This window comes from Mustelus asterias, unplaced genomic scaffold, assembly GCF_964213995.1.
Source record: "Mustelus asterias unplaced genomic scaffold, sMusAst1.hap1.1 HAP1_SCAFFOLD_3000, whole genome shotgun sequence".
In the NCBI taxonomy this organism is placed as follows: domain Eukaryota; kingdom Metazoa; phylum Chordata; class Chondrichthyes; order Carcharhiniformes; family Triakidae; genus Mustelus; species Mustelus asterias.
In genome coordinates, this window is record NW_027592945.1 from 20036 (window position 1) to 40694 (window position 20659).

At 48.6% G+C, this 20659-nt stretch overlaps 1 protein-coding gene across 1 annotated transcript; it reads left to right on the plus strand.

Annotated features, from left to right (window-relative positions):
• Positions 1-10218: 10218 nt before the first annotated feature.
• Positions 10219-20421, plus strand: LOC144490199 (centrosomal protein CCDC61-like; the record flags this gene model as incomplete). Its single annotated transcript, XM_078207996.1, has 4 exons — positions 10219-10379; positions 12959-13179; positions 17107-17189; positions 20261-20421. Coding segments are annotated over exons 1-4 (626 nt in total), but the record flags the coding sequence as incomplete, so codon positions are not given.
• Between the last annotated feature and the right edge of the window lie 238 nt (positions 20422-20659).

The window sequence follows — 20659 nt, forward strand, 5'->3', positions numbered from 1 at the left end:
TAAATAAACTTTATAAATCTGCCAGCATAATCCAGGACCCCACGCACCCCGGACATTCTCTCTTCCACTTCTTCCGTCGGGACAAAGATACAAAAGTCTGAGGTCACGTACCAACCGACTCAAGAACAGCTTCTTCCCTGCTGCCGTCAGACTTTTGAAAGGACCTACCTTATGTTAAGTTGATCTTTCTCTACACCCTAGCTGTGACTGTGACACTACATTCTGCACTCTCTCCTTTCCTTCTCCTCTAAGTACTCTACGAATGGTATGCTTTGTCTGTATAGTGTGCAAGAAACAAAACTTTTCACTGTATACTGATACATGTGACAATAATAAATCAAATCAAATCAAATAAAACTAAAAAGAATCCATCTCTCTCTTGAATACATTCAGTGACTTGCGCCCCATAGTCTCCTGTGGTAGAGAATTCCATAGGTTCACCATCCTCTGAGAGACAGATTAAGATGAGCAGAGAAAGGTACATTGCGGCTGTCAAGCACTTCCCGGTATGTAAATATAAGATTTGCATTGCATTTCAAACCCTGCGAGCCCTTTGGTGTTTTGTAGATGAACGGTTAGTGAGATTCAATCTGAGTGTTTGGACAGGAGCCTGGAGGAAGGATTGCCATCAGGGACAGCTCGATGTCAGCCCGATATACGGTGCCCTCGGTTTGGACATGGGTTAACACCCACTTAATAGAATCCCTACAGTGCAGAAGAAGGCCATTGGTCTATCGAGCCTGCACCGACAACAATCCCACCCAGGCCCGATCCCCATAATCTCACGTATTTACCCTGCTAAACCCCCTAACCCACACATCGTCCGAAACTAAGGGGCAATTTAGCATGGCCAATCCACCTAACCTACACATCTTGGGAAACTAAGGGGCAATTTAGCATGGCCAATCCACCTAACCTACACATCTTGGGAAACTAAGGGGCAATTTAGCATGGCCAATCCACCTAACCTACACATCTTGGGAAACTAAGGGGCAATTTAGCATGGCCAATCCACCTAACCTACACATCTTTGGACACTAAGGGGCAATTTAGCATGGCCAATCCACCTAACCTACACATCTTGGGAAACTAATGGGCAATTTAGCATGGCCAATCCACCTAACCTACACATCTTTGGACACTAAGGGGCAATTTAGCATGGCCAGTCCACCTAACCTACACATCTTGGGAAACTGAGGGGCAATTTAGCATAGCCAATCCACCTAGTCCAAAGATGTGCAGGTTAGCTGGATTGGCCATGCTAAATTGACCCCAATGTCAGGGAAATTAGCAGGGTAAATATGTGGGGTTACGGGAATAAGGCCAGGATGAGATTGTGGTCGGTGCAGACTCAATGGGCTGAGTGGCCTCCTTCTGCACTGTAGAGATTCTATGATTCTAACCCGCACATCTTTGGAGTGTGGGAGGAAACCAGAGCACCCGGAGGAAACCCACGCAGACACGGGGAGAATGTGCAAACTCCACAGACAGTGACCCAAGGCTGGGATCAAACCTGGGTCCCTGGCGCTGTGAGGCCGCAGTGCTAACCACTGTGCCACCCTGCCGCCACCTTTAAATGTTTGGAGCTCCCTGTAAGTGCAATAAGACCACAGTTTTACTGTGCACCCTTGCGTGTTCTATGTCTCAAATAAAGTGATGTCACTTGCGTCAGGTGGCACAGTGGCACAGTGGTGAGCACTGCTGTCTCACAGCTCCAGGGACCCGGGTTCAATTCCCGGCTTGGGTCACTGTCTGTGTGGAGTTTGCACGTTCTCCCTGTGTCTGCGTGGGTTTTCTCCGGGTGCTCCGGTTTCCTCCAATAGATGTGCTGGCTAGATGCGTTGGCCATGCTAAATTCTCCCACCGTGTACCCGAACAGGTGCCGGAGTGTGGCGACTGGGGGATTTTCACAGTGACTTCATTGCAGTGTTAATGTAAGCCTACTTGTGACGAATAACAAATAAATAAACTTTACTTATTTCATATTATATCTGTAACATACTTAAAAATCTTATGATTGTGTGAACTCTGTGTCAAGCTTTTTTCTGTTATAAATTTGTAACAATTAAAACCTATGTAAACTTGTCACGCTGCAGTTATATCCTCCTACCAAAGGTGTCTCCCTCATAGCTTTGGTTTTGCCTTCCCTGGCTTCTCGGCCTGTACGGCAGCAAAATCCCTGTGTTGTAGCCAGCTCTGCTCAGTTTGTAAAACCTTCCATGGGCTCTGTCTCTGTCCGGGATCGCTGGATATGCTGCCAGAGAACTGATGGAATCATATCCCAACTGTAGGGTCCATTCACTCCTTTGAATAGACGGAGACTGAACAAAACTTATAATTAACATTACAGAAGTGAAAAGAAGGAGAAAAGTTGGAGGCTGGCTTTTACCGTCAGCCCCTGTACAAAAAACATGTACTGATGTGAGGATGTGGAGGCTTTGGAGAGGGTACAGAAAAGATTCACCAGGATGTTGCCTGGTAATGGAGGGCATTAGCTATGAGGAGAGGTTGGAGAAACTTGGTTTGTTCTCACTGGAACGACGGAGGTTGAGGGGCGAGCTGAAAGAAGTTTACAAGATCATGAGGGGCACGGACAGAGTGGACAGTCAGAAGTTTTGTCCCAGGGTGGAAGAGCCAAATACTAGGGGGCATAGGTTTAAGGTGCGAGGGGCAAGGTTTAAGGGAGATGTACGAATCAAGTTTTTTTACTCGCTGCCGGGGGAGGTAGTGGAAGTGGATACGATAGTGGCTTTTAAGGGGCATCTGGACAAATACATGAATAGGATGGGAATAAAAGGATATGGTCCCTGGAAGAATAGGGAGTTTTAGTTCAGTCGGGCAGCATGGTCGGTGCAGGCTTGGAGGGCCGAAGGGCCTGTTCCTGTGCTGTAATTTTCTTCGTTCTTTGAGATACACTGAGCTTGAACAGGATCTTGAAAACAAACTGCACAAACACGCATTGAAACCAAAATATATTTCAAGTCTTATCTAGTTATTGGAAATGTTTTCCGCAAGCTGTCTCTGACTGGCAAACACGGGTCTCGCAGCTGTTGTTATCAAAACTTGTTCTGCTCGCCGTGTATTTTTCAGGAATGCGGTCAGTTTTCAGCTAACCCAGCATGCCTTCTGAGTTTTAAAATGTAGTCAAGTGTTAGTTAGCCCCTACAATCTCGCATTTAAAAGTAATCGCATAGGCAGAAATATCTTAAAATGAGGTCTTTGCAGAGAGTGAAGCAAGCAGGGATAAGCATACATAGGATCTCCCACCAATCCAGGGTTAGCCACCTTCCTCTCTCAGGAACAAGTGTGTATCCCACATGTTCTTTAAATGTGACGAGAGTTTCTGCCTCTATCACCCTTTCGTACAGTTGAGTTGCAGACCTCTACCATCCCCTGGGTGAAAATATTTCTCCTCAAACCTCCCTGTAATCCTCTTACCGACTACTATCGATGGTTCCTCTCTGCTAAAGGAAATCCAGGCACCTCATACTTCTAAAGGCCACAATTAAATCTCCCCATAGCTTTCTCGGTTCCAAAAAAAACCAATTCCAGCCTCCCACATCTTTCCTCATAGCCATAATGCTCCAGCCCAGAAAAGGGGAGGCAGTGGCGCAGTAGTATTGTCGCTGGGCTAGCAGAGACTCAGCGTAACGCTCTGCGGACTTGGGTTCGAATCCCCCCACAGCAGACGGTGAAATTTGAATTCAATTGATAAAAGTCCGGAATTAAAAGTCTCATGATGACCGTGAAACCGTTGTTGATTGTGTTAAAAACCCATCTGGTTCACGAATGCCCTTTAGGGAAGGAAAGTTTATTTTTATTAGTGTCACGAGTAGGCTGACTTTAGCACTGCAACGCTACATTAACAGTGCAATGAAGTTACTGTGAAAGTCCCCTCGTCGCCACACTCTGGCGCCTGTTTGGGTACACTGAGGGAGAATTTAGCACGGCCAATGCACCCTAACCAGCACGTCTTTCGGGCTGTGGGAAGAAACTGGAGCATCAAAGATTTGCGGGTTAGGTTGATTGGCCATGCTAAATTGCCCCTTAATGTTAGGGGGATTAGGATGGTAAATACACGGGGTTATAGGGATAGGGCCTGGGTGAGATTGTTGTCAGTGCAGGCTCGATGGGCCGAATAGCCTCCTTCTGTACTGTAGAGATTCTATGATACACCCTGAGGAAACCCATGCAGACACGGGAAGAACATGCAAACTCCACACAGTCACTCAAGGCTGGAATTGAACCCGGTGCTGGTGCTGTGAGGCAGCAGTGATGGGTTAACACACATTTAATACCTTCTGCCATGAAATCTGCCATCCTTACCCAGTCTGGCCTACATGTGACTCCAGATCCGCAGCAACGTGGTTGACGCTTAATTGCCCTCAGGGAGGGTCCAGCGACGCCCACATCCCATGAATGAATAAAAATAATCTTCTCACTCATATGTTTCATATGAAGCTATTTTTAAAAGCGGTATCTCGGCCTTTTGGCTGAGATGCAAATGAGATCAAGCCTTGGAGGAGGAATTGCTTTCCCTCCTCCAATCAGCTTGGCTCATGTAGATTAGGCCCAGGACAGGGTAAATGGTCGCTTGCCCTGTCTTGCCAGCCTGGATCAGAAATGTCTCAACTTGTTGAGACTCTGAATTGGACTTGATTTGATTGAATTGGAAAAGTATATTAAAAAAAAAATAATCCTCTCACTAAAGCAATCACATCCTTCCTGTAACACGGTGTCCAGAACTAGCTGCAGTACGGTGTTTATGGGGTGCGGGTGGGTTTGGTTAGCTCAGGATGGCTATGTGGGAATAACACCAATGGCACAAGAGAAAACCGGAGCACCCGGAGGAAACCCACGCAGGCACGGGGAGAACGTGTTGACTCCGCACAGACAGTCACCCGAGCCGGGAATTGAACCTGGGTCCGTGGCACTGTGAGGCAGCAGAGCTAACCACCATGCCACTGTAGGGAGGCAAATGGAAGGTTGGCCTTTGTTGGAAGGGGGATGTGGTATCCAAGTTGGAAAGTCTTGCTACCACTGTACAGAGCATTAGTGAGACCACACTTAGAATATTGTGTGTAGTTTTGGTGGATAAGAAGGGGCATATTTGTATTAGAAACAGTTGTAGAGGATATGAGTAAAAATAATCATCATAGGGCAGCACGGTGACACAGTGGTTAGCACTGTTGCCTCACAGCGCCAGGGACCCGGGTTCGATTCCCGGCTTGGGTCACTGTCTGTGTGGAGTCTGCACATTCTCCCCGTGTCTGCGTGGGTTTCCTCCGGGTGCTCCCGTTTCCTCCCACAGTCCAAAGATGTGCAGGTTAGGTGGATTGGCCATGCTAAATTGCCAATCAGTGTCCCAAGGTGTCTAGTTCACATGGATTAGCCATGGAAAATGTGGCGGGTTATGGGGATAGGGCGGGTGGTGGGCTTGTGTAAGATATTCTGCCAGAGAGTCAGTGCAGACTCGATGGGCCGAATGGCCTCTTCTGCACTGTAGGGATGCTAAGATTCCTGGGATGAAGGAGATTTGCCTTGTGAGAGGTTGGGCCCATATTTATTGGAGTTTGGAAGAATAAGAGGTGATTTTATTGAAACTTATAACATTCTGAGGGGGGCTCATCAGGGTGGGTGCTGAGAGGATGTTTGCCCTCTTGAGGATCTTCAAAACAGGCCGGTGCCATTTAAGGTGGAGATGAAGAGGGAATTTCTTCACTAAGAGTTGTTACTCAGTGGGATTATCTTCCCCAGAGAGCAGTGAGGGACTGGGTCACTGAATATATTCAAGGCTGAGTTAGACAGGCCTTTGGTCACCCCCAACAAAGGAATCAAGGTTTAGGGTGGACGGATGGGAAGGTGGAGTTCAGGCCAGAATCAGGTCAGGCGGGGCAAATGTTGGAGCAGGCTTGAGGATAGTCTATATGCCCCTGACGGACTCCATATTTATTTCTAATGTATTAATTCATTGGGATGAGGTCATTGCTGGCTAGGTCAGCATTTATTGCTCCCCTAAGTTAATTTGATTTCCTTTATTTGGTTGGGAAAAAAGAGTTCCCTAATAGTCCTTGAGGTGGTAGTGAGCTGCCTTCTTGAACTGCTGAAGTCCATGTGGTGTAAGTACACCCACATGCTATTCATCATAGGAACCCTACAGTGCAGAGGGAGACCATTCGGCCCATCAGGTTTGCACCGACTCTCCAACAGAGCATCTTATCCAGGCCCTATCCCTGTAACTCCGTTCATTTACCCCACTAATCCCCCTAACCTACACATCCCAGGACACCAAGGGGCAATTTGGCACGGCCAATCAACCTAACCCACACATCTTTGGACTGTGGGAGGAAACCGGAGCACCCGGAGGAAACCCACGCAGACACGGGGAGAACGTGCAGACTCCACACAGGCAGTGAGCCAAGCCGGGAATCGAACCCGGGTCCCTGGCGCTGTGAGGCAACAGTGCTAACCACTGTGCCACCGTGCTGCTCTCAAGTGGGCAGTTCCACGATTCTGACCAAGCAACAGTGAAGGAATGGTCGATATATTTTCCAATCAGGATGGTGAGTGACTTGGAGGGGAAACATGCAGGTTATGGTGTCCCCTATGTGTCTGCTGCCCTTGTCCTTCTAGGTGTTAGAGATCGTGGGTTTTGAAATGGGGCTGCCTAAGGAGAGTGGCTGAGTTCCTGCAGTGCATCTCGTGGACGACACACACGGCTGCCGCTGTGCGTCGGTGGTGGAGGGAGTGAATGTTGCAGGTGGTAGATGGGGTGCCAATCAAGTGGGGCTGCTTTGTCCTTTGATGTTGAGCTTCTTGAGTGTCGTTGGAGCTGCACCCATCAGGCAAGATCATCAAAGCATTCTTTCCGGATGTATCACAGCTTGGTATGGCTCCTGCTCTGACCAAGACTGCAAGAAAGTACAAAGGGTTGTGAACGAAGCCCAGTCCATCACAGCCTTCCATCCATTGACGCTGTCTACTCTTCCCGCTGCCTCGGCAAAGCAGCCAGCATAATTAAGGACCCCACACACCCCGGACATTCTCTCTTCCACCTTCTTTCATCGGGAAAAAGAGACAAAAATCTGAGGTCACGTACCAACCGACTCAAGAACAGCTTCTTCCCTGCTGCCATCAGACTTTTGAATGGACCTACCTCACATTAAGTTGATCTTTCTCTACGCCCTAGCTATGACTGTAACACTACATTCTGCGCTCTCTCCTTTCCTTCTCTGTGAACAGTATGCTTTGTCTGTACAACACGCAAGATACAATACTTTTCACTGTATACAGTATAGTTAAGAAAGCCCACCGACGCCTCTACTTTCTCAGAAGACTAAGGAAAGTTGGTATGTCCGCTACGACTCTCACCAACCTTTACAGATGCACCATAGAAAGCATTCTTTCTGGTTGTATCACAGCTTGGTATGGCTCCCGCTCTGCCCAAGACCGCAAGGAACTACAAAGCGTTGTGAATGTAGCCCAATCCATCATGCAAACCAGCCTCCCATCCATTGACTCTGTCTACACTTCCCGCTGCCTCGGCAAAGCAGCCAGCATAATTAAGGACCCCACACACTCTGGACATTCTCTCTTCCACCTTCTTTAGTCGGGAAAAAGATACAAAAGTCTGAGGTCACGTACCAACCGACTCAAGAACAGCTTCTTCCCTGCTGACTTTTGAATGGACCTACCTTGCATTAAGTTGATCTTTCTCTACACCCTAGCTATGACTGTATCACTACATTCTGCACTCTCTCCTTTCATTCTCTATGAACAGTATGCTTTGCCTGTATAGCAAGAAACAATACTTTTCACTGTATCCCAATACATGTGACAATAATAAATCAAATCAAACTTGATCCACACCCCATCCATCACCTCAGACGTTAGAGTGTCCAAAACCAGGGGTCACAATCTGAAGATACAGGGTAGACTGTTTAGGACAGAGATGAGGAGAGGTTTCTTCACCCAGAGAGTGGTCGGCCTGTGGAATTCACTTGCATAGAAAGTAGCTGAGGACAAAACATTGAATGTTTTCAAGAAGCAGTTAGATAACGCACTCGGGGTGAAGGGGATCAAAGGATATGGGGGGGAAGGCGGGATCAGCCGATTGAGTTGGATGATCAGCCATGTTCTTAATGAATGTTGGCTGAATGGCCTCTTCCTTCTCCTATGTTTCTATGTTACCACCAAAATACAGTGGCAGCAGTGTGTACCAGCTACAAGATGCACTGCAGCAACTCACCAAGGCTCCTTCGACAGAACCTTCTAAACTGAATCACAGAATTGTTACAGGACAGAAGGAGGCCATTCAGCCCATCGTGTCTCCACGAGTGATTCACCGAGTGCCACTCCCCTGCCTACTCCCCGTAACCCTGCACATTCTCCCCTTTCAGATAATAATCCATCTCCCTCTTAACTCACGCGATTGAATCTGCCTCCACCACACTCTCCGGCCCGATTTCCAGATCCTAACCACTCATAGCTTCATAGGATCCCTACAGTGCAGAAGGAGGTCATTCAACCCATCGAGTCTGTACTGGCTCTCCAACAGAGCATCTTACCCTGGCCCACCCTATCTCCATAAGTATTTATCCCACTAACCTTAACATCTTGGGATGAAGAATCAAATCAAATCAAAAATCAATCAGTTAAACACAAATGAGAGGGGGTGACTGCAACTAAATGAAAGAAATGGTCATTGTTTCAGGTCAATGCTCTTTGTGATTTTTATCAATGACTTAGAGGAGGGGGCTGAAGGGTGGGTCAGTAAATTTGCTGATGACACCAAGATTGGTGGAGTAGTGGATGAGGTGGAGGGCTGTTGTAGGTTGATAGGATGCAGAGCTGGGCCGAAAAATGGCAGATGGAGTTTAACACTGATATGTGCGAGTTGATTCATTTTGGTAGGACAAATTTGAATGCGGATTACAGGGTCAACGGCAGGGTTCTGAGGAATGTGGAGGAACAGAGAGATCTTGGGGTTTGTATCCACAGATCTCTGAAGGTTGCCACTCAAGTGGATAGAGCCGTGAAAAAGGCCTATAGTGTGTTAACGTTTATTAACAGGGGGTTTGAGTTTAAGAGCCGTGGGGTTATGCTGCAACTGTGCAGGACCTTGGTGAGACCACATTTGGAACATTGTGTGCAGTTCTGGTCACCTCACTATAAGAAGGATGTGGAAGCATTGGAGAGAGTGCAGAGGAGATTTACCAGGATGCTGCCTGGTTTGGAGGGTAGGTCTCATAGAACCATAGATAGAACTATAGAAAATTACAGCTCAGAAACAGGCCTTTTAGCCCTTCTTGTCTGTGCTGGACCATTTTTTGCCTAGTCCCACTGACCTGCACTTATAGAACCATAGAAAATTACAGCTCAGAAACAGGCCCTTTGGCCCTTCATGAGGAAAGGTTGAGGGAGCTGGGGCTTTTCTCTTTAGAGCGGAGGAGGATGAGAGGCGACTTAATAGAGGTTTATAAGACGATGAGGGGGATGGATAGAGTGGACGTTCAGAGACTATTTCCTCGGGTGGATGTAGCTGTCACTAGGGGGGGGCATAACTATAAGGTGGGAGATATAGGAGGGATGTCAGAGGTAGGTTCTTTACGCAGTGGTTGGGGTGTGGAATGGACTGCCTGCTGTGATAGTGGAGTCGGACACTCGAGGAACTTCCAAGCGGTTATTGGATAGGCACATGGAGCACACCAGGATGATAGGGAGTGGGATAGCTTGATCTTGGTTTCGGACAAAGCTCGGCACAACATCGAGGGCCGAAGGGCCTGTTCTGTGCTGTACTGTTCTATGTTTCTATATGTTTAATATGAACTGTCAGCATCTGCTGGTTGCTATGGGCAACCAACTGCCCCCATTGACAACTGGTCCTGGAGGCGCGTGGAAATGACGTAATCACAATGCGCCCAGACCGCCGCCAAACCATTTCCACCCATGATGGGGGTGGATGATTCAAGGAATATCATCATTTTACAAATAAATGCAAATCGAGGATGACTACTCGAACATATATATATATATATTAAATATAATAATTGTATGATGTGTGCAGTTATGTTTCTAATACAAATCGTAGTGATTTTAATTATAATTTTCCTCCCCTGTTCCCCCCCCCCTTTTTAGTCTCCCAAATGGTGCGTCCGGGTGGCTGGCTGGCAACGCGTCAACCAAACCTCTGCTCTTGATTGACGTGGCTCCCAGCCAATGGGGGACGGGACTGGCGGGGAAGGTGGGCCAATCGCAGCCGGCGGCGGGGGCGGGCACCTGGGTGCAGTCGGGTTAGGTTGCGCTCGCCCAGGAGGAGCGCGGGCTTCGCGCCGCCGCCGGGAGACTGAGGGGAGGAAGCTGCTGGGTCGGACGCTCGGGTAAAATGAAGAGGAGGAGGGGGGATGTTGCGGGGTCGGGAAGGGGTCCCTCCCCCGGGAATATGTGGGGTGGGGGGTCATCCTGGTGTAATGGGGTCGGCCGGGGGCTGAATCCCTGCGTTTAAAAAAAAATCATCTGGGCAATTCGACTGGGGTAGGCATCACCCCCTCAGTCCATTCCCTCCTCCTTCAGCGGGTCGTGCCCATCTCCAAAAGGGATAGAAGATGCCCCTCCACCGTTTTTAAAGGACCACAATCCTAGATTAAGTTGATCTTTCCCTCCACTCTTCTGTTCTACACCCTAACCCCAAACCTAAGGGTTAGGTTCGATTGGCTACGCTGAAAATTGCCCCTTAGAGTCCTGCGATGCGGAGGTTAGAGGGGTCAGCGGGGGGGGGGTCAATAGGTAAGGATATGGGGGTAGGGCCCTGGGTGGGGTTGTGGTCGGTGCAGACTCGACGATGGGCCGAATGGCCTCCTGCACTGTAGGGTTCCTATGATTCTATGACTGTAACACTACATTCCGCACTCTCTCCTTTCCTTCTCCCCTCTGTACTCTACGAACGGTATGCTTTGTCTGTATAGCGCGCTAGAAACAATACTTTTCACTGTGTCCCAATATGTGTGAGAATAATGAATCAAATCCCCTATGTACTCTATGAATGGTATGCTCTGTCTGTATAGCGTGCAAGAAACAATACTTTTCACTGTTCCCAATATGTGTGAGAATAATGAATCAAATCCCCAATGTACTCTATGAACAGTATGCTCTGCCTGTATAGCGCAGTGGTTCCCAAAGGGTGCGGGCACGCCACACTGGTGTGGCGGGAGAGGATGGAAAGTGTGGCGGGAAGATTCAAGAACAATCAAACATTTAAACATGGTTTAAACAAGCATTGTTTTATACTTTCTGGATGCCCCATGATCATATTATAAAGTAGTTGTGTTCTATGTTATTAATCAAGCACTGCTAGGAGGAGTTTTTTTTTTGTTTTTGAATGTATTTCTTATCAAGAAAAAATTTGGTGTGGCGCGAGCAAATTTTTATTCCGAAAGTGCGGCCCAGTGAAAAAAGTTTGGGAACCACTGGTATAGCGTGTAAGGAACAATACTTTTCACTGTATCCCAATACATGCAACAATAATAAATCAAAATCAATAACTGATTTGATTTATTGTTGTCACATGTATCGGGATACAGTGAAAACTATTGTTTCTTGCACCCTATACAGAGAAAGCATTGTATGTCTCTTCCCCACCCGCCCCCACCCCGCCATCCACCTTCATTGCTTTCCATTTCTCTCTCTGTGTTGGATAAAGTTGGGTGGCGCAGTGGCTAGAACTGCTGCCTTACAGCGCCAGGGACCCGGGTTCAATTCCGGCCTCGGGGTCACTGCCTGTGTGGAGTTCGCATGTCCTCCCCGTGTCTGCGTGGGTTTCCTCCGGGTGCTCCGGTTTCCTCCCACACGCCAAAGATGTGCAGGTTAGGTGGATTGGCCATGCTAAATTGCCCCCTTCAGTGTCAGGGAGACTAGCAGGGTAGGTATGTGGGGTTACGGGGTTAGGGTTTGGGTGGGATTGTAGACGATGCAGGCTTGATGGGCCAAATGCCGCCTCCTGCATTGTGGGGATTCTATGGTTCTAAGGTATTTCCTTTCGCACCTTCTGTTCTCTCTGTGGGCTGCCATTAGCAGCCTTTCCCCTTGTTTCTGTGGCTTTGATTCATCTTTCATTCCCTCCCCCTGCAGTATAAATATCTCCCACTTTCTCTGCCTTTTAGCTTCGACAAAGGGTCATCTGGACTCGAAACGTCAGCTCTTTTCTCTCCTTACAGATGCTGCCAGACCTGCTGGGATTTTCCAGCATTTTCTCTTGTGGCTTCAGATTCCAGCATCCGCAGTAATTTGCTTTTATAAAGATGGCCGATTTCCATCCCCAAAGGACATTAGTGAACCAAATGGGTTTTTACGACAATCGACAATGGTTTCGTGATCATCGGTAGATTCTTAATTCCAGATTTTATATTCAAGTTCCAGCATTTGCTGTGGCGGGATTCGAACCCGGGTCTTCAGAACATTAGGAGCGGCATGGTGGTTAGCTCTGCTGCCTCACAGGGACCCGGGTTCGATTCCCGGCTTGGATCACTGTCTGTGTGGAGTTTGCACGTTCTCCCCATGTCTGCGTGGGTTTCCTCCCACAGATGTGCGGGTCAGGTTGATTGGACATGCTAGATTGCCACTTACTGTCAGGGGACTAGCTAGGTAAATACTTGGGGATAGGGGCTGGGTAGGATTGTGGTTGGTACAGACTCGATGGGCCAAATGGCCTCCTTCTGCACTGTAGGATTCTATGATTAGCTGAGATTCTGGATTAATAGTCTAGCAATAATGCCACTAGGCCATCGTCTCCCCAGGAGCTATGGGGATAGGGCAGAAAGGAGGGCCTGGATGGGGTGCTCTTTCGAGAGTTAGTGCAGAATCCCCCTACGCTACAAATTATATAAAAGAAAACAATCTGTTGGTGACAGTTAATGTTTTATCCCATTTGTAATCATGTAATTTGCTATCTTGCTGCTTAAAGGTTTAACTGCTCGTCTGTTGAGGCTTCCTGGGCCTTGTCACCTTGCCCTGAAGAGCAGTCCACTCTCTGTGCCATGGAAGGAGGTTCTTCAATGCAAGCAAATTATGTTTTCCGGGGGATCGAGTATATCGTCACTATGATGGTGACCGGGGACGTATTAGAGGTGGAGGTCGAGGACCGGCTGACATCCGAGCAGTGGCGAGGAGAATTCGAGGCTGTGTGTAAGTTCTGTCCCGTGAGATCAATGTCATCTTCGACCTGCCTCTCCTCCTTTTAGTCGTACTTCGGTTGGGGTGTTTGTGACATTAGGCTAGTGCGGCTGAGTTGTTGACAGTGCGCTGGCTGCATGTTCAGTCCCCGTGTTGTAGTGAGCATTGTCCACTCCATGGTCTTATCTGTGCTGAGCTCATTGATGTCAGTACAATGGGTTGCTGCCAGGGGGCCTACTATATTCCTAATGAAAAGGTTTCTTGGGGCGGCACGGTGGCACAGTGGTTAGCACTGCTGCCTCACGGCGCTAGGGACCCGGGTTCGATTCTCACCTTGGGTCACTGTCTGTGGAGTCTGCACATTCTCCCCGTGTCTGCGTGGGTTTCCTCTGGGTGCTCCGGTTTCCTCCCACAGTCCAAAGATGTGCGGGTTAGGTGGGTTGGCCATGCTAAATTGCCCCTTAGTGTCAGGGGGACTAGCTAGGGTAAGTGCATGGAGTTATGGGGATAGGGGCTGGATGGGATTGTGGTCGGTGCAGACTTGATGGGCCGAATGGCCTCCTTCTGCACTGTAGGATTCTATGTTCTATGATCAATGATTAGCACTGCTGCCTCACAGCACCAGGGACCCGGGTTCGATTCCCAGCTGGGTCACTGTCTGTGCGGAGTCTGCACGTTCTCCCCGTGTCTGCGTGGGTTTCCTCCCGGGTGCTCCGGTTTCCTCCCACAGTCTGAAAGATGTGCCGATTAGGTGCATTGACCCGAACAGGTGCCGACGTGTGGCAACTAGGGGAGTTTTACAGTAACTTCATTGCAGTGTTAATGTAAGCCTTACTTGTGACACTAATAAATAAACTTTACTTTTGCTTGCATGAGGTTAGTGTACCTTTTAAGAGTTTTAAAAAATTCATGCTCACAGCCTTATGTGATGTCATTGTTTGGAGGAGAAAAACTATGGGCGCTCAGGTGACAGGGTTTAATTTTCAGTTTAGTTTTAGAAGGGTCAGCAAGCTAAAAAGAAGTGTTTTCCCTCTCTCCCCGTTGTTTTGGAAATTCTGTTGGTTAGCTGAAAACAAGATCTTGTTTTCCTGAAGGGTGAAAATCTGCTGCTGAGGGCTGGGCCAGAGTGTCTCTGATGTTTTAGGAAGCTGTCCTGTCTTCAAAACTGTTCTGAGTCTCAAAAGCATTTGACTGCAGAATTCAACTAACGGCCTCCATCCCAGTATCACGTGAGCATTAGTCTATGCTGTGTGAAAAGGGTCTTTTGACTATGGAGGTTGGTTTTAATTGGGACAGCTTATATATATTCATTAAGGGTTATACATTATCATGATTTTGTTACTTGTTTGTAATAAAAGTTATTGCTAATTTTCTTACTATACATGGTAACTATATTCTTATAGGAACTTTGTTTGATAAAGCTCCCTAGTGGGTCACTTGAATCATATCTAAAGTGAAGCATCTCACACTTATCCTAGCCAAGTTCAAGATGCAAAACTTATAGAACAAAGAACAATGCAGGAACAGGCCCTTTGGCCCTTCAAGCCCGCGCCGCTCCCTGGTCCAAACTAGACCATTCTTTTGAAGCCCTCCATTCCCACTCCGTTCATGTGGCTATCTAGATAAGTCTTAAACGTTCCCAGTGTGCCCGTCTCCACCACCTTGCCCGGCAGCGCATTCCAGGCCCCCACCACCCTCTGTGTAAAATACGACCTTCTGATATCCGTGTTAAACCTCCCCCACCCCCCCCCCTCACCTTGAACCTATGACCCCTCGTGAACGTCACCACCAACCTGGGAAAAAGCTTCCCACCGTTCACCCTATCTATGCCTTTCATAATTTTATACACCTCTATTAGGTCTCCCCTCATCCTCCGTCTTTCCAGTGAGAACAACCCCAGTTTACCCAATCTCTCCTCATAACTAAGCCCCTCCACACCAGGCAACATAAAGCCTCCACGTCCTTCTGGTAGTGTGGCGACCAGAACTGGACGCAGTATTCCAAATGCGGCCGAACCAACGTTCTATACATCTGCAACATTAGACCCCAACTTTTATACTCTATGCCCCATCCTATAAAGGCAAGCATGCCATATGCCTTCTTCACTACCTTCTCCACCTGTGACGTCACCTTCAAGGATCAGACGGGCTTCATGAAACACTTCATGATTCAGACGGGCTTCATAAAACACTTTGGAGTGTCTGACCTGAACCATGACACTTGTATGCCCAGGCATGGCCTGCAGCAGCTCAAGAAGGTGGTTAGGCCTCACCTGGAATACTGTGAGCAGTTTTGGTCCCCTTATCTAAGGGCGGATATACTGGCATTGGAGGCCGTCCAGAGAAGGTGCACTGGGTTGATCCTGGATGTGGAGGGATTTTCTTATGAGGAGAGGTTGAGCAGGTCGGGTCTCATTGGAGTTTAGAAGAATGAGAGATTATTGAGACATATCAGATCCTCAGGGGCTTGACAGGGTAGATGCTGAGAGGTTGCTGCCCCTTGTGGCAGAGTCTGGGACCAGAGGGGATAATCCCAGAGTGAGGGGGTCACCCATTGAAGACAGAGCTGAGGAGGAATTTCTTCTCTGAGGGGAGTGAATCGGTGGAATTCTTTACCACAGAGGGCTGTAGAGTCTGGGTCACTGAGTATGTGCAAGGCTGAGATAGATTCTTAAGGGAACTGACCGTTACGGGAATAAGGCAAGCAAGTGGAGTTGAGGATTATCAGATCAGTCTTGATCTCATTGATTGGCAGAGCAGACCCAATGGGCCGAATGGCCGGCTTCTCCTACATCTTATGGCTCTTCACAACCTCCTCAAGGGCAATTTAGGGATGGGCAATAAATGCTGGCCCAGCCAGCGATGCCCATGTCCCGGGTTTTTAAAAATACAATGCTGGTGCGTTTGTGTGAATGTAGGTCTCGGCTCTGCTGTTCTTCATTGTTGTTCAGCCTTTAAACACGGTCCAGATTCAGAATGGAATCATGGTTAAAGAAAAGGAGGCGGCCATTTGGTCTGTCAAACCCCTGCCAGAACTCTGCAAGAGCAATTTAGCTGGCTACACTCGTGTGCCCTTTCCCTTGAATCATAGAATACCTGCAGTGGTCATCGAGTCTGCACTGACAACAATCCCACCCAGGCCCTATCCCCGTGGCTCTATCCCCGTAACCCCATGTATTTATCCTGCTAATCTCCTGAGACTAAGGGGCAATTTAGCATGGCCAATCAACCTAACCTACACATCTTTGGACACTAAGGGGCAATTTAGCATGGCCAATCCACCTAACCTACACATCTTTGGACACTAAGGGGCAATTTAGCATGGCCAATCCACCTAACCTACACATCTTTGGACACTAAGGGGCAATTTAGCATGGCCAATCCACCTAACCTGCACATCTTTGGCCTGTGGGAGGAAACCCACGCAGACACAGGGAGAATGTGCAAACTCCACACAGACAGTGACCTGAGGCCGGGAATCAAACCCAGGTCCCTGGCGCTGTGAGGCAGCAGTGCTAACCGCTGTGCCACCCTGCCGCCCTGCAATTATTTTCCCATTCATCTACTTAATTCTCTTTTGAAAGCTATGATTGAATCATCATCTGCCAACCTCTGAGGTGTATGTTTTAAAAAGAAAATAGTTTTTTCCCCATGTTGCCTCCTCATGTCTTTGGTACTTTTACCCATCACCTTAAACCTGTGTCCTCTGCTTCTCAACCCTTCTGCCAATGTGAATGGTTTCTCCGGGATTGTGAAACATGCAAAAATTATTTTTCGGTACAGGATGAAGAATCCGCTGCCGGATTCTGCGGAGCTGTGCTTCATGGCTCCACGTCTTTCACGACACTCTGCTGTGTGAAGCAATAGCATGTAAGGTAGCAGGAGAGTAAACCTTGTTAACAGCTCCTTAACAGACCCTGCCCATCTCATTTCTCCGCAGATATCGAGGATGTCACGCACAAAACTGGAAACTTCAAACAGTTCTCCATCTTCTGCAACATGTTGGAGTCGGCCATCACAAAGGTACGGTCTGGTTTGATGGAGTCCATTTCTATATCTGGTGCCGGTTCTGCACTACTTTAAGCCCAACCTGAGTACGTGCATCGTACCTCAGAGTGTTCCCCTAATACCTCTTTCTTGTTACTGATCGGCAAATAGAATGGGGAATCCCACTCTCATCTCTAACCTCCTGTTCTTGTTGCTTCTTCCTCTCTCTGCAACGAGGTACCCTTGAAGTCTGCTCCCTGCTGCGCTGTAGGAAACGTGCACGGCAAGCTCCCATAAACAAAAAATAGCTCAATAATCCAGTATTAGTGATGTTGGTTGAGGGCTAAATATTGGCCAGGACGCTGGGGAGAAAATGGTGTCTGTGTGGGTTTCCTCCGGGTGCTCCAGTTTCCTCCAAAACTCCAAAGATGTGCCAGTTAGGTGGATTGGCCGTGCTAAATTGCCCCTTAGTGTCCAAAGATGTGTGGGTTAGGTGGATTGGCCATGCTAAATTGCCTCTTAGCATCCAAAGATGTGCAGGTTAGGTGGATTGGAAATGCTAAATTGCCCCTTAGTGCCCAAAGATGTGTGGGCTAGATGGATTGGCCGTGCTAAATTGCCCCTTAGTGCCCAAAGATGTGTGGGTTAGGTGGATTGGCCATGCTAAATTGCCCCTTAGTGCCCAAAGATGTGTGGGCTAGATGGATTGGCCATGCTAAATTGCCTCTTAGCATCCAAAGATGTGCAGGTTAGGTGGATTGGCCGTGCTAAATTGCCTCTTGGTGTCCAAAGATGTGTAGGTTAGGTGGATTGGCCATGCTAAATTGCCTCTTGGTGTCCAAAGATGTGCAGGTTAGGTGGATTGGCCATGCTAAATTGCCCCTTTGTGTCCAGAGATGTGCAGGTTAGGTGGATTGGCCATGCTAAATTGCCTCTTGGTGTCCAAAGATGTGTAGGTTAGGTGGATTGGCCATGCTAAATTGCCTCTTAGTGTCCAAAGATGTGCAGGTTAGGTGGATTGGCCATGGTAAATTGCCCCTTAGTGTCCAAGGATGTGCAGGTTAGGTGGATTGGCCATGGTAAATTGCCCCTTAGTGTCCAAAGATGTGCAGGTAAGGTGGATTGGCCATGGTAAATTGTCCCTTAGTGTCCAAAGATGTGCAGGTTAGGTGGATTGGCCATGCTAAATTGCCTCTTAGCATCCAAAGATGTGCAGGTTAGGTGGATTGGCCATGCTAAATTGCCCCTTTGTGCCCAGAGATGTGCAGGTTAGGTGGATTGGCCATGCTAAATTGCCTCTTAGCGTCCAAAGATGTGCAGGTTAGGTGGATTGGCCATGCTAAATTGCCTCTTAGCTTCTAAAGATGTGTAGGTTAGGGGGATTGGCCGTGCTAAATTGCCCCTTAGTGTCAGGTAGATTAGCAGGGTAAATATGTGGGGTTACAGGGATGTGGCTTGAGTGCCTCTACACTAAAGCTCCCTCTACACAATTCCCATCAGGCGCTCCCAGGAGTGAGTCCAGAACCATTGCAATGTGGTTGACTTTCTGGAACCAATCTTGTAAACCTCTTCAGCACTCTCTCCAATGCGTTCACTTTTTGGGTTAGGTTTTTAACTTGTCTTTTTAATTTTGAAATACACGACCTCATTCCTGTGCAGCATATCTGCAATTCACTCTGTGCTTAATAAATTAAGCATCCAGCTATTTGAATAATTCAGCAAAATGGGGAATTTTATGTCGGAAAACTTGAACCATTGAATAATTGGAAGTGAATGTGAATTACGAGTGGGGGTTTTAACAGCAGCTTGTCAGGAGTTTCAGCAGTGGGGTTGGTTTCGGTGATGAGATGGATTCTGGAGTTTCCTGTCGTTATTTACTGTTCGTTAATCTCTGCATTTGGTTGGCACAGTAGTTAGCACTGCTGCCTCTCAGCGCCAGGGATCCAGGTTCGATTCCCGGCTCGGGTCACTGTCTGTGTGGAGTGTGCATGTTCTCCCCGTGTCTGCGTGGGTTTCCTCCGGTTTCCACCCACATTCCAAAGATATCCGGGTTAGGGTGCTTGGCCGTGCTAATTTCATAGAAATATAGAATCCCTACAGTGCAGAAGGAGGCCATTCGGCCCATCGAGTCTGCACCAACAACAATTCCACCCGGGCCCTATCCCTGTAACCGCACGTATTTACCCTGCTAATCCCCCTGACAGTAAGAGGGATTCTGTGATTCAATTCGTCTCCAAACTGCGGAATTGCATTTCTAGTGATATAGTTTTTAACACAAACAAAAACAGAAAATGCTGGAAAATCTCAGCAGGTCTGACAGCAGGTGTGTTTTCGGGCTGTCAGTCCTGCTGAGATTTTCCAGCATTTTCTGTTTTTGTTTCAGATTCCAGCATCCGCCACCATATTTTGTTTTTAATGATATAGTTTTTAAGGTCACAGGTTAGGAATGCTGCCATAGTTATCCACACTGTTCATTCCAAGCACTTCTTGTCAGAACTGCCTCTCAGAATAAATGGGGGGGGGGGAAACGCAGAGAGGGGGCGAGGAAGGGGGCACGCAGAGAGGGGGCGAGGGGGGGAATGCAGAAAGGGGGCGAGGGGGGGATGCAGAGAGGGGGCGGTGGGGGACGCAGAGAGGGCAGGGCGGTGGGGGATGCAGAGAGGGAGTGGTGGGGGGGGACGCAGAGAGGGAGCAGCGGGGGGGACGCGGTGAGGGGGGGGACGCAGAGACTGGGCGAGGGGGGGGGACGCAGAGAGTGGGAGAGGGTGCAGAGAGTGGGTGAGGGGGGGGGGATGCAGAGAGTGGGCGAGGGGGGGGTGCAGAGAGGGGGTGGTGGGGGGGGACGCAGAGTGGGGGCGGTGGGGGGGAACGAGGGTGGGGACACAGAAGGGGTGAGGGGGGACACACAGAGAGGGGGCGGTGGGGGGGGGACACACGCAGAGAGGGGGCGGGGGGTGTCGCAAGGAGTGCAGACGTGGGAATTAGTCAGATCTCGGGCGTTCCCTAGTCTCCCTGCTCCTGCGGTAGGCTGGTTGATCCCAATGTTGTTCGTGTCAGGGCAGGAGCGCTGACTGCAGCCCGCGACGGCTTCACTTATTTTGTTTCAGAGCAGCGAATCGGTGACCCTCGACCTGCTGACCTATTCCGACCTGGAGTTGCTGAGAAACAGGAAGGCCGGAGTCGCGATGAGGCATGGACCCCCACCCAAATCGGGAGCGCTCAACGCCAAACGCTACCTCATCCTCATTTACTCGGTGGAGTTCGACAGGTGAGCGGTCAGAATTTATCCCGGATTTTGCCGCGTGTAGCTCAACGTCCAAAAGAAAACTCAACTGAGCGGAGAAATCCCCAGCCAGTGGTTGGCATGAGAATAGTTCATCGAATCATAGAATCCCTACAGTGCAGAAGGAGGCCATTCGGCCCATCAAGCCTGCACAGCCGACAGTCCCATCCATATCCCTGTAACCCCACATATTTACCCAGCTAACCCCCCCCCCTAATACTAA